Source organism: Nicotiana sylvestris, chromosome 4 (assembly GCF_000393655.2).
Source record: "Nicotiana sylvestris chromosome 4, ASM39365v2, whole genome shotgun sequence".
NCBI lineage: Eukaryota > Viridiplantae > Streptophyta > Magnoliopsida > Solanales > Solanaceae > Nicotiana > Nicotiana sylvestris.
Window position 1 is genome coordinate 82,761,853 of NC_091060.1, and position 14,095 is coordinate 82,775,947.

Here is a 14,095-nt window from a genome sequence, read left to right on the forward strand (position 1 = left end):
TGCATCCTACGTGCTATGTAAATATTTATTTGTTTTGGCTTGCATGTTGACTGGCTAGGAAAAGGAAATAAAGAGAAAAACCAAGAGTGAGCTAGGATAGAGAATTACCCAGTTCTAAAAACCCCGGTATTTGAAAATGCCTTGAAACTCTGCCAAAAATTTTTGAAAGAAAGGGAAAATGTATTTCAAAAAAAGTGAGTCAAATATCATGTTTTTTATGTCAAAACTGACCGAACTACGCAGGTCTAATTCTCACCGGATGTAGGATACGTAGGCAACCCACATAGGGTTCGGCCTCATTTTTTACAAAAATATAGTCGAGTTTAGGGTTTTGGTCAAAAGAATAAGCCGACCCAGATTCGGTTGTATTTTAAGCCGTTCTTACCGGAATAGCCCTAGATTGCCTTTCAATTGTCGAAAGGCTATTTTTGGGAAGAACGGGCAAGTCTGTCTAAAAGGTGTCTTTTTCCAATAAAATACTTTCCCCCGGCCTCAAAATTTGTTTGGAATTGCGAAGGGGCCACGTTTGCAAAAACAACCTTTTTTGCTAAAGTAGCATAAAAGGGGTCTTTGTCCATTGATTTTCTTTAAAAATTGAAAACTTGTTTTGCAAAAAGAGTCCACAAGAGTCAACCCTAACCTTAACCCTCTGTAGGTACAAATGAATACTGTCCAGAACCCGTCACAAATGAATACAGTCCAGGACCTGTCAAAAATGAATATCGTCCAGGACCCATCACAAATAAATGTTGTTCAGAACCCGTCACAATCTGTCATAGAACGGGCTCAGTTGCATTTGCATGTGGTGGAATGATTTAGATAAAGATGGTCGGGATTGGGTGAAAAGGCAGTTGGGTTCCCTTATAGACATCATGAGCATCAAACCCCAGGAGGATTTGATCAAAGCCTTGGTAACCTTTTGGGATCCTGTCCACAACGTGTTCCATTTCTCCGATTTCGAGCTCGCCCCTACTCTGGAGGAAATGGTCGGATACATTAACTTTGTCCAAGACTTGAGGAAGAAACAGCTCATATTCCCAAGGGCTCCCTCTTTGCACAAATTCTTCGATCTTCTGAATATTAGTAAACAAATTAAGAAAGCTCATATAAGCAAAGGATGTTTTTCTTTCTACTTCCTATACTTCAGGTTCGGGCATTCAACTGGTTTTAAAACACATGAAAAAGGGTTAAACAAAAAACAAGATAAGAGCACCTAGCAAATCCATTGTCGGTTCACTTTTACCGTGACATTTTTGGGGATCATGGTCTTTCCAAATGCGGAAGGGACAATAGACACTCGCATGGCCAGAATTGCATAACTCCTCACTAATAAGGAAGATCACACACTTGCTTTGTTAGTGATGGCAGACATTGATCGAGCATTGACATTGTATAAAACCAGGCCTCAATTCTTCGAGGGTTGCAACATTCTTCTTCAAATATGGTTGATCGAATATCTCCGTTGTCACCCCAAATTCATAAGTTACGGTACGGATGGGAACAACTTCATAAAGAGTCATGAGTAGAGGGTAAAAGATTACAAAACTCCAGAAGGTTTTGAGGCTTGGGTTTCCCACTTAAGGACTCTAAAGGCAAGTCAAATTAAATGGACTCTAGGGTGGCTTCCGGTAACAGAAATCATATACATGATAGCTTCAAAAGGATACTTGATGATGATGGGCCTGAGGAGTATCCAACCAGATGCACCGCAAAGAGTTCTAAGGCAACTGGGAAGGTATCAAGTGGTACCCAAAGATGTAGATTTGAGTACCCAAGTCATTGAGCTACACCTAGAAGCAACATTGCCTGAGGCTTTAGTCTAACGGGATTGGAATGGTTGTCGATATCTGAAAAGTGACACCTAGGTGTCGGATCTTGCGAGAGGGGAAGTGGATCCGAATTATACTGCGTGGTTTGAGAGAAGGTTTTGTGCAAATGATGAGCCAGAGCCCGAGCCAGATCCTGAAAGACCCCCCAAGAGACCTCATGTTCAAGCTTTTGATGATAAAATCCGGAAAAGGTTGGCTTGGGGAGAGAAGGAGAAAAAATATCAAGCCACCATTTACGCTTTGCAAGAAGAATTGAGAAATATCGTACTCAATAACTATCTACAAGCACAAGAAGTTGAAGGTGAAAGAATAAGGTTGGTCCAAGAAAATGAATCTCTCCTGCCCAAGTTCGAAAAATGAAAATAGCAGCTAAGGACCCGGGCAGAAGCAGAACAGATGAAAGGCTCATCTACAACCTTAAGCAAAAATTACGTGACTTTGAGGATGATTTGCAAAATACTGAGTCCGAGCTAGTAAAAGTAAGAACAAAATTGGCCAAAAATGCAGAAGAACAGGTAACTTTCATTCGACAATTGAAGGAAAGATATCACAGAGGGGTCATGGGTTGGAAAAAGTAGCATAATAGCCTTGAGGGCGAAATGACTAAACAAGCCAAGAGCTTCAAAGCCGAGAGGGAACATTGCTACACTTTAATGGCACAGCTAGAGGGAGAACTACAACATTTGTAAGAATAGAATCATACGCCCACCTGGGTTTTGGAGGCTAGATCTCAGCAGATTGGGCGTTTGTTGCAAGAAAAGGGCATCATCAGAGAAAGGGTTAGAAGAATCGTCGACTACATTGTCATGAAGTGCAATGAGTGCGAGGACATGACCAAGTCCATGTTCTTCACCACAGTCATGATCTTTGATCGCCAGATAATGGATGATCTCTATCGCCTCTAGGATGACATGGCGCATAGGACTGCAGCAAGACCAGTTGGTGTTCCTAGGACAGGATTGGAGGCATTGATGTACTCCTGATTGTTTTCTCTTTTTCGAGTTTGTATTTTCATTCCTAAAGTCTGTTTCGAGTATGTTTTAGTTTTCAATTCTCAAGTATGTAGGATCGAGTCTTTGTAATAGAGGAAAATTAGAAGTTTTGTTTTAATGAAATTTGAAAAACCAAAATGTTTTATTTATTTTGCATTTATTCCTTGAACTACGTAATGGTCTGATTCATGTGGCATCGTGATACGTAGGAAATCCTCATCGGATCCGATCATGATTTTTGTAAATAACTCAACTAAAAGAGAAAATGTGGAAAAGAGAAAACCAAAAAAGAAAAACAAAAAGAAAAGAGAGAAAACAAGGAAAAGAAAATAGAACAAGAGAGAAAATAAGAGTACAAAAGAGTGCAAGAGAGGAGATCGAGGAGATAAACAAAGCTGGGATGAGACATGCAATTGTTGCAAGACATGTAGAAACACATTTAACTTTATAGGTGCATCACACCCCCAAAGTGTGATTCTATATGTGTTAATTGTTTCAAACTAACCGGTTTGTTATCTATTGCTGAGTATAGGTTATGTTTTTAAGGTGGTTGGTTTGTGGTAACCTGGCTTCACACCCATACTTTACAAGATCCAAGAGCAGTGCAGAAACGTCATCAGAAGGTCATCAACCAACAATTCCCATCCCAGAAGATAGCCCGCTATCGGTTATCCTAACTTCAGAGTCAGCGACAGCTGAAGAGAATAGGGCACTGCGCCTCCACGTGCTGGAAATGTGGGACGCCTGGTCCAATGGTAGAGAGCCGCCAAGTTCCATACCCGATTTCCCTGAGCTACTTCCCAGAGCAAGTGGAAATTCCAACATCCTAATAAATTACCCGAATACGCCACTTGGATACCCCACCATCTCAGCCCACTTCACCGGAACACCTTCTGAGGTCGCCCCCAGGTGGTTTCGGGAGTGGCCTCTAACATATTTACCGCACCACCAACCCCGGATGTGGTACAGCTGACTGTGCCCAGGCCAAGCTTTGATCCATCATCCTTCCCTTTCCAAGTACAATCTTTTCCACCAGAACCTACCCATTTCACCACCAATTCTTACCCTCAACAACCCCGGTACGAGTTTACCGCGGGATAAGAGAAAGCTACAAAGAACCCGAGCAAGAGGAAATCACTCGAAAAATGGGGAGCATGGAACAGAGCCTAAAAAAATATACAAGGTTTGAGCGGCCAAAAGAGTGTATCCTACGCTGATCTATGTATTTCTCGCATGTGCATTTGCCCCTCGGCTTCAAAAACCCCAAGTTCGAAAAGTATGACGGGCACGGGGATCCCATAGCCCACCTCAAAAGGTATTGCAATTAATTAAGAGGGGCAGGCGGAAAGGAAGAACTCTTAATGGCTTATTTCGGAGAGAGTCTAGTTGGCATTGCATCCGAGTGGTACATGGACCAAGACATGTCTCGTTGGCACATATGGGATGATCTGGCCCGAGATTTCATCAGACAATTTCAGTACAACATAGACATAGCTCCCAACAGGAATTTCCTATCAAATCTCAAAAAGAAGTCATCGAAAAGTTTCCGAGAATATACTGTTAAATGGTGCGAGCAAACGGCCAGAGTCAAGCCCTCGATGGATGAAACTGAAATGGTCAGTGTTATTCTACAAGACCAAAAGGCTGATTACTTTCAGAATGTGATATCTGCAATGGGAAAGCCATTTGTTGAGGCTATCAAGATTGGTGAGATGGTCGAAAATGGTCTAAAAACAGGTCGCATATTGAGCCAATCTGCCATAAGAGCTACATCCCAAGCAATCCAAAGCGGGTCAGGAGGTGTAGCAAACAGAAAGAAGAAAGAAGAGGTGGCGATGTCGGCGTCAAGTCTGAGAAACCCCCATCCACCCAAAGGTTACTTCCCTCCAAGCACCCCACAACATTATTATCCTCATCAGGATGTGGCCTATGTTATGGCTCCTCAACCGTACGCAGTAATGAACGCCCAACCATACGCTCGGCCACAACAACAGTTTAACCAAAACTGAGCTCCATTTTTTAGAAATAACCCTCCTCACCAAGCTCCATATAATCGCCATCCCCCTCAAAATAATTTTCCATACAATGCCTGTGCTTGGGAGCCACCCAGAAGAACAAACTTCACGCCTATTGGTGAATCATACTCTAGCCTTTCCCTAAACTGGTCCAAATGGGTTTGTTGCAACCCGTACCCCAAACCAAGCAAAACCTAGAGTCGCCATCCTACCGACCCGGTACTCGATGTGCGTACCATTCGGGAGTAGAAGGGCTTGACACTGAAGACTGTTGGACTCTCAGAAGGGCAATCAAAAACTTAATAGAGCAAAAGAGGGTAGTACTGAAAGATGAAGAAATCCCCAATATGACAAATAACCCATTGTCGACCCATAACAACGGGCTAGTTATCGGGATGATTTATGAATATAAAGAGTTTGACCCAGCTCTAAAAGCCATCATTGCCATTGCCGATTTTGAAAAGAGGACAAGGTCGGTTGCAAAGCAAGGCAAGGGGGAGAAAAAGAGCAACTCCACCCCTCAAAATGAAGAAAAGACTGTGGAAAACAAAACAGGGGCAGTACCTCCTAAAGACGCCATTTTTTATGTTCCCCGAGCTCACAGGAAAGAACAATTGGTGTTGAGTCCTCCTAAGAGGTTCGAGCTGAACAAGGGACCCAAGATGTATGTACCCAAAGGCCTATGAAAGACCCCACTGCAGTCCCTTGGAACTACAACAGAGCAATTGTACGCAGGGGAAGTAAATGAAACCATCCCAACTAGGAGGTACTTCAATCTGGAAGAAGTGAACAATGCCAAGCAGAAGCGCTTCCTACTCAAAAAGCTAGTTAGTGCCGAAGAAGCAGAGGAATTCTTCCGAAGAATGAAAACTGCGGACTACGAGGTAATTGACCAACTTTGAAAGTCTCCCTGCTCAGTACTCGCTTTTGTCTCTACTGATAAGCTTGAATGAGCATCAGAAAGTGCTGATAAAGACCCTCAATGAAGCCTATGTTCCGATTGAAACCACTGTGGAGAAATTGGAAAGGATGGCAGAAAGATTCTTCGCAGTCCATCAGGTTTCCTTTAGCAAGAATGATTTGCCCCCAGAAGGTGGCGCCCACAACAAAGCCCTCCATTTGACAGTTAAATGTGAGGGGTATTATGTGAAAAGAGGCATGCTGGATGGTGGATCCGGAGTTGATATCTGCCCTCTCTCAACTTTGCAAAGAATGGATATTGGGAGTGAGAGAATTAGGCCTAACAATGTCTGTGTGCGTGCCTTTGATGGCATCAAGAGAGACACCATAGGCGAGATCGATTTGATTTTGACTATCGGTCCTATTGATTTCGAAGTGACATTTCAGGTCCTGGACATGAATACCTCCTATAATTTTCTCTTAGGAAAGCCTTGGATCCACGCTGTGGGGGTCGTACCTTCTACCCTCCATAAAATGGTGAAGTTTGAACACGAAGATCAGGAAATTGTGGTTCATGGAGAAGATGAGCAGTCAATTTATCGGGACTCGTCAGTCCCATGTCCCGAAGCTAGGGAAGGTAGCGAGCATATAGTTTATCAAGCTTTCGAGGTGGTTGTCGCAGATCAATGTGAGGAGGGGAGCCCGTGTCCTCAGCCCTTTCTGTCAAATGCATCCATCATGGTCGCTACTAAAATGATCAAGCATGGTTATAATCCTGGGAAGGGACTCAGGGAATCATTGCAAGGTATCACAGAACCTATCACTCCAGTTGCTAGTGAAAAGTTCTTCGGTGTTGGTTTTTATGCCACAGAAACTGATCTGACATGGGAAAATGAATGAAAGAGCAATGGTTGGGTTCTACCTCAACCAGTCCTGCATCTCTACAAAACATTCGTCAAACCCAAGTACAAAGAAGAAGAAGAAGAAGATGATGATGAGGCATTCACGGCCGAGGAAATTGAGGACATATGTGGAGCCATGAGGCAAATATTATATGAAGCTCATATGGTCCAGCCGGGTGAAGGCTCGAGCACTGCTGAGGTGCAATTTATGGGGCCCGATACCAAGCTGCAAAATTGGAAGGTTACTCCGTTCCCAGTCAGGCAGGGATCCTGGTAGTCCGGTCTTGCCACCTTTTCTGCATTCCGAGTTATTCCAAGGTGTAACTCGAATGTTTTCTTTTAGTTCCTTGTCTTTTAAAATTCCAGTGTAAACCCTTCTATCTTCAAATTCAATGAAATAAAATCAATATTTCATCGTCTATGAATCTCTTTCTTTATTTTTTCTGATTTTTGTTATTTTTCTAATTTCTTCTTTTCAGTTCTAATAATGTTGACTTAAATAACATGAAATGCTTGACTTCATGCCCAGATCATAGCACGTTGTCTAATTGTGAAATAATGAATCAAGAACCGGAATATGATGAAGAAGAGGCATTTAGGGAAATAAACCGAGAATTGAAACAATTCGAGAATAAACCTAAGCCAAACTTAAATAAACTAAGCCGATTAATTTGGACAATTCAGAAGAAGTCCAAGAAACCATGATAAGCATTCACACGGATGAAATAACTAGAAATGCATTGTTCCAACTTTTGTTCGAATTCAAAGATATGTTTGCTTGGTCCTACGATGATATGCCAGGATTAAGTGTCGATTTGGTGGTCCACAAGTTGCCGACTTACCCTGATTATCCCCCTGTCCAGCAAAAACAGAGGAAGATCAAAACTGACATTAGTGACAAGATCAAAGAAGAAGTCACCAAATAGTTGAAGGCGGGGGTGATCCGAGTGGTCCGATACACCACATGGTTGGCTAATGTGGTTCCCATGCCAAAGAAAGATGGGAAAAAACTCAAGTGTGTGTTGACTATCAAGATCTGAACAAAGCAAGTCCCAAAGACAACTTCCCTTTGCCAAACATCCACATCTTTGTTGACAAATGTGCCAAACATGAGATACAATCTTTCGTGGATTGTTATGCTGGATATCACCAGGTCTTAATGGATGAAGAAGATGCGGAAAAGACAACCTTCATTACACCCTGGGGCACCTATTGTTATAGGGCCATGCCTTTTGATTTGAAGAACGCCAGGGCAACTTATGTGAGGGCCATGACTGCTATCTTTCACAACATGATGCACCAAGAAATCGAGGTGTATGTGGACGATGTGATCATCAAATCCAGAATGCATGACGACCATGATCAGGACCTAAGAAAGTTCTTTGAGCGTCTGCGTAAGTATGACTTGAAGCTAAATCCAACTAAGTGTGCATTTGGAGTTTTGTCTGGTAAACTCTTGGGATTTATAGTCAGTCGGAGGGGCATCGAGCTAGATCCAACAAAGATAAAGTCTATTCAGGATTTTCCCCCTCCGAGAACCAAGAAGGAGGTTACGAGCCTCTTGGGAATGTTGAATTACATCAGCCGTTTCATTGCTCAGTTGACTTCCACATGTGAGCCCATATTCAAGCTGTTGAAGAAAGATGCAGCAATTAAATGGATAGATGAGTGTCAAGAAGCCTTCGACAAAATCAAAGAATATCTGTCAAATCCGCCAGTCTTGGTCCCGCCCGAACCTGGAAGGCCTTTGTTTCTGTATCTTACAGTCTTGGAGAATTCCTTTGGATGTGTTTTCGGGCAACATGATATGACCGGGAAGAAGGAGAAGGCAGTATACTATTTGAGCAAGAAGTTCACTAGCTACGAAGCCAAATACACGTTATTGGAAAGGACTTGTTGTGCCCTAACTTGGGTCGCTCAGAAGCTTAGGCATTACCTATTGGCCTACACCACTTATCTCATCACCAGGTTGGACCCTTTGAAGTATATATTCCAAAAGCCGATGCCTACAGGGAGGTTAGCAAAATGGCAAATCTTACTCACTGAATTTGACATAGTCTATGTCACCGGCACGGTAATGAAAGCCCAGGCTTTAGCAGATCACCTAGCTGAAAACCCTGTTGATGATGAATATCATCCTTTGAGTACTTACTTCCCAGACGAGGAGGTGAATTCAATTGAGGTAAAATCAGAAGACACCAATGCTTGCAAAATGTTCTTCGATGGAGCTGTGAACGCAAAAGGTGTTGGGATTGGAGCAATTTTGATCTCACCCACTGGTCAACATTATCCAGCCACAACCCGGCTTCGGTTTTTCTGCACAAACAACACTATCGAGTATGAAGCCTGCATTATGGGTATGAATATGGCAATCGATCAAGATGTGAAAGAATTGATAATCATGGGAGATTCGGATCTGATTATTGATAAGTTAGGATTTTAACAGGTTTTATGCCCCTACTTGCCTATGTTTTGATCATATATTGTTACAAAATAGTCCTAAAAGGCACACAAGTTGTGCTTGATTGCAGGTTTGATCGATAACGTGACGAAATGTCAAAGATCGGCTCACAAAAGGAGTGAAACCCACTCAAGTATCAAAGACCAAGAAATTTAAGAAAAGAAGGCCTAGTGCGGACCGCGCAAAGTGGAATACGGCCGCACTAGGTGGTTCAGAGAGTCGGTGAATCAGGCTAGAAGAAGCGCGGCCGCGGTACACATCTCGCGGTCCGAGGTGAATGCTCTGCGGCCGCACTACTCTTTTGTGCGGTCTGCGGTCATGAGATTCAGAGAGATGAAAGTCTGCAAAGCCAGTGCCATGCGGTCTGCGGTCGTGATTGCGCGGACCGCGCCAGCTCCCTTCGCGGCCGCGGTCCATTCTACGCAGTCCGCGGAGTCCAAGTTCAGAGAAGCAGAAGTGAGCCCAGTGCGGCCGCGGCCCATTTAATGCGGCCCGCACTGACCCCACAGGGGTATTTTGTCCAGTTTTTTCAGCCTAGTATAAATAGAACATTTTACCATTTTTTAGAAAGAGGAGAGAGATCAAACAAGGGTAGCGCTCGTGAGAACAAATTTTGTAGCCATTTTTGGCACTTTTGCTTTATATTTACAATAGATTCTTGTATTTTAATTTTAGCAATTAATTAATATGCTTAGTTCTTCATCTATTTTTGTATTTTATTCTTCAAGCATGAGTAGCTAAACCCATTAGATAGGGTTGTGGCTCAACCCTAGTGTGGGTAATTGATGGGTGTTGCCATCTAATGTTAGATTGACTATGGGTGTTTGCTAATTGGATTGATTTTATGTTTTAATCTAGAATTGGTGGTTGCAAACACTGATTCAAGCTTTGTGGGTTTAACTCTTCTTGAGAAAGAGAGCCTATGACCCCAAAATTGACCCAACAAGGAATTGGGATGGACTCATGAGAAATGATATTTCCAATTAACGGGTTAAACCTTGAGAGAGTAATTACACTACTTGAACCCTAGTTGCTTGGTGTAATTTGCCTACCCATTTGGTCTCGAGAGAGTCAATTGGGCAAAGTCACTTTCTCTACCGAGAGGTGTGAGAGTGGGTAAAATTGTGCAACGGTTATAGCAAACCCCAATTATGTCAATCGAACCTTAGTAACATCTACCCATCAATTAGCCACATAGGTAGTGTCACGACCCTAGTGCCCTTCTTCCCATTAGATACAACTTAACATATTCTCGTAGCATAATTTAGTGTTAATCAATAGTTTTATAAAAATAGTTATAATTCGAAAACCCAAAAATGTTTGAAGTGACATGAGGAGTACAAACACATCCCTAGGCTAGACGGACAATCCAACTCCACTACTATCTCCCTAAGGAAATCGATCCCGACCCTCATATCGGGTAAAAGCTATTACGACCCGCTCCTCCTACCTTACTGTAGTATCGAGTTGGTAGCGATCACTTTTTGGCACCGTTTCTGGGGAGCTTACGGTGTTGACTATATGTTTAGTTAGTTTTGTGTTTTGCTTCTCTTTCCTTCTTGTTTACTAATTCTATTTATGTCGATCAATCAGGTACAAATGGCTCTTAATGCAAATGACCCTCTCGGTAATGTTATAGCGGGGGAGGAGGTAGTGGATCTAGAAAAGATGAGGCCTTACCTCAAGTTCCACGGAGGGGCCGAAATGCCAATATAAATGCAAATGAGAACAACAATATTCCAGACCCTCCTCCGCAACCGCCGAGAGTGGCTCCCAGAGTTTTACCAAATCAAGGATACGCTAGTGCTATTGTGCCTCCCCGAATCCGGGCGGGGAACTTTCAAATCACAAATGTTATGTTGACCTTGCTCGAGAAAAGAGGGTATTTCACGGGTGCCTCCGATCAAAATGCCTACAAGTACTTGAAGGGGTTCGTGGATACATGCTGGGGTAGCAAGCAGACAAACGTGTCCGAGGATGAGTTGAGATTGAGGCTTTTCCCGTTCTCTCTTCGGGGTAAAGCATTGGATTGGTTAGAAAGGCTCCCCAATCATTCTATTACAATATGGGATGAATTGGCGGACAAATTTATTGCCAAGTTCTTTTCTCCAAGTCATATAGCGGCTCTTCGGGATGAAATTCTAGCCTTCAAGCAAGAGCCAACGGAACCTTTGCACGAGATATGGGAAAGATATAGAACAATGGTGAAAGAGTGCCCTAATAACGACATGACCGAGGCTATGATTCAACAAACCTTTTATCGGGGCATCAACACCACGAATCAATGCATTGTGAACCAATTGGCCAGAGGGAACTTTATGAAACTTTCTTACCAAGAGGCATGTGATGTACTTGATGAAATGGCCGACACCTCTTCGGCATGGAAAAGCCGAGAAAATGTGCCCCAAGGTGACCCTACGGTCATCCATTTGCACAAGGAATTGCACGATCATAGCCAAGCTATTTCCGAGCTTACAACAACTATGAATCAATTGGAAAAGGCGCAATTGCAATAAGTCCAAAACCCGCGCCAAGTCAATGCAATGGAAGGTGTTTCTATGTTGAAAAGGAGGCAAAGAGGGCAACATCCTCAAGGTAATTATGAACAATATGACAACAACAATGATGGTGGTGGTTATTCAAATGAGTGATATGATGACCAAAGCGAAGAGGTCCAATATGTCAATAACTACCAAGGGAATAGAGGTAACTCTTCGAATCAACAATGGCGTCCTCAAGGAAATTGGGGCAATCAACAACAAGGTGGAGGTAATTGGAATAACAACAATCAACAACAAGGTGGTGGCAATTGGAAGAATAACAACCAAAACAACAATTGGGGTAATCAAAGCAACCAAGGGAATTGGAATGGTAATAACAATAATTGGGGCAACAATAACAATCAAGGAGGGTGGAACAATAGTGAGAACCAGGGCAACCGGGGGCAAGGCTTTCTAAGGCCCCCCATGTACCAACAACCGAACAATCCACCCCCCTTTCCTTCTCAAGGTTTGAGTTCTTCCGGGAGTGATATGGGGAGAATTGAAAGCATGTTCGAGCAAATGATGAAAAAGAACCAAGATTCCGATGCCCAATTAGCTTCTCATAATACATCTATTCGGAACTTGGAGGTGCAATTAGGCCAAATCTCTCAAGCGTTGTATACTCGTACCAAGGGTGCACTACCGAGTGATACGGTAGTGAACTCGAAGGGTGGGAATAATAATCATGTGATGGCAGTTACAACAAGAAGTGGGAGAGGCGGTGATATGAATGCCTCAAAGTAAAAGCAAATTATGGAAGAAGATGTTGAATTGCGGGATGATGATGTACCTTTGATTGTTGATGATGTGGTTAATCAAAATATGAACAATGATGTGCAGATTGATATTGATGATGAAGCCGAGGTAGAGACTCAAGAGGCCGTGAACCCGTCTAGGGAACACGTGATTGACATGCCCGAGCCGGTTGTACAAAAGGCCAAGGCACCTTTGCCTAGGCCACCTCCACCTTATCCTCAACGGTTAGCAAAGCAAAAGAGTGACAATCAATTCAAAAAGTTCATTGACATGATGAAGAGCCTCACAATCAATGTGCCTTTGGTGGAGGCGCTTGAGCAAATGCCAGGGTACGCTAAGTTCGTGAAAGATTTGGTAACAAAGAAGAGGTAGATGGAGTGTGAAACAATTAAAATGACTCATCAAGTAAGTGCCATAGTGCATTCAATGGCACCCAAGCTTGAGGACCCCGGAGATTTTACTATCCCTTGTACTATCGGAAGGGTGGATTTTGCCAAGGCCCTTTGTGACTTGGGGGCTAGCATAAATTTGATGTCATACTCGGTCTTCAAGACTTTGGGAATTGGACAACCTCGACCCACCTCAATGAGACTTTAAATGGAGGATCGATCGATGAAGCGGCCTTTGGGCATAATCGATGATATACTTGTTCGGGTGGATAAGTTTATACTGTCGGCCGACTTTGTCATATTGGATTGTGAGGTGAACTTTGAAGTGTCGATTATTCTTGGTAAGCCTTTCCTAGCTACGGGGAAGGCATTGGTTGATGTTGAAGCTGGTGAGTTGACTTTCCGAGTGGGGGATGAGAAGGTGGTACTACATGTTTGCAAATTAATAAGACAACCCAATAGCACGGAGGTGTGTTCATTTATGGACATTGTCACAGCTGTGATAGTGGATGACACAAGTTCCATGATCTATGTTGAAGATCCCCTTGAGGTCGTGCTTCTAAACATGGATGTCAATGATGATGCTAGTAGAGTGGAATGCGTGAATGCATTGCATGGTATGGGTTCATATTCATATGAGCCTAGGAGGCTATCCTTGGATCTTGAAAACTGCAAAACTCCACCAACAAAGCCATCGATTGAGAAGCCACCGGTGTTGGAGTTGAAGCCACTTCCTCCACACCTCAAGTATAAATTATTGGGTTTAAATTCTACTTTACCTGTTATTCTTTCTTCTTTCCTTACTAACATGAAGGTTGAGGCCACCTAGGCGGTTCTTCAAAAGCGGAAAAGGGCAATCGGATGAACTCTAGCTGATATTCGGGGAATAAGCCCCGTATTTTGCATGAACAAAATCATCTTGGAGGAGGATGCAAATCCTTCCTTGCAACATCAAAGAAGACTAAATGAGGCGATGCAAGAGGTGGTGAAGAAAGAGGATATCAAGTGGCTAGATGCAGGGGTGATTTATCCTATTTCTGACAGTTCGTGGACCTCTCCGGTGCAATGTGTGCCGAAGAAGGGTGGTATGACCGTGGTGACCAATGAAAACAATGAGCTCATTCCCACTAGAACGGTCACCGGTTGGAGAGTTTGTATGGATTACAGAAAGCTGAACAAGGTGACTAGAAAAGATCATTTTCCATTGTCATTCCTTGACCAAATGCTTGATCGTCTTACGGGTCGGGCTATCTATTGTTTTCTGGATGGTTACTCGGGGTACAATCAAATTCTAATTGCCTTGGAGGA

At 43.1% G+C, this 14,095-nt stretch overlaps 1 protein-coding gene across 1 annotated transcript; it reads left to right on the forward strand.

Annotated features, from left to right (window-relative positions):
* The first annotated feature begins 4,182 nt into the window (after positions 1-4,182).
* On the forward strand, positions 4,183-6,636 carry LOC138889768 (uncharacterized). Its single transcript, XM_070173103.1, has 4 exons — positions 4,183-4,769; positions 5,120-5,500; positions 5,600-5,720; positions 5,797-6,636. Exons 1-4 carry the CDS (start codon positions 4,183-4,185, stop codon positions 6,634-6,636), a joined length of 1,929 nt encoding a protein of 642 aa, XP_070029204.1.
* Positions 6,637-14,095: the final 7,459 nt, after the last annotated feature.

Excerpts from the sequence above, each read along its gene's own strand:
- LOC138889768 (XM_070173103.1), top strand. The coding sequence starts at position 4,183 with ATGGCTTATTTCGGAGAGAGTCTAGTTGGCATTGCATCCGAGTGGTAC. Across the intron at positions 4,770-5,119 it reads TATGTTATGGCTCCTCAACC|AAGGGCAATCAAAAACTTAA; the intron begins GTACGCAGTAAT and ends TTGGACTCTCAG. Across the intron at positions 5,721-5,796 it reads TGAAAACTGCGGACTACGAG|AAAGTGCTGATAAAGACCCT; the intron begins GTAATTGACCAA and ends AATGAGCATCAG.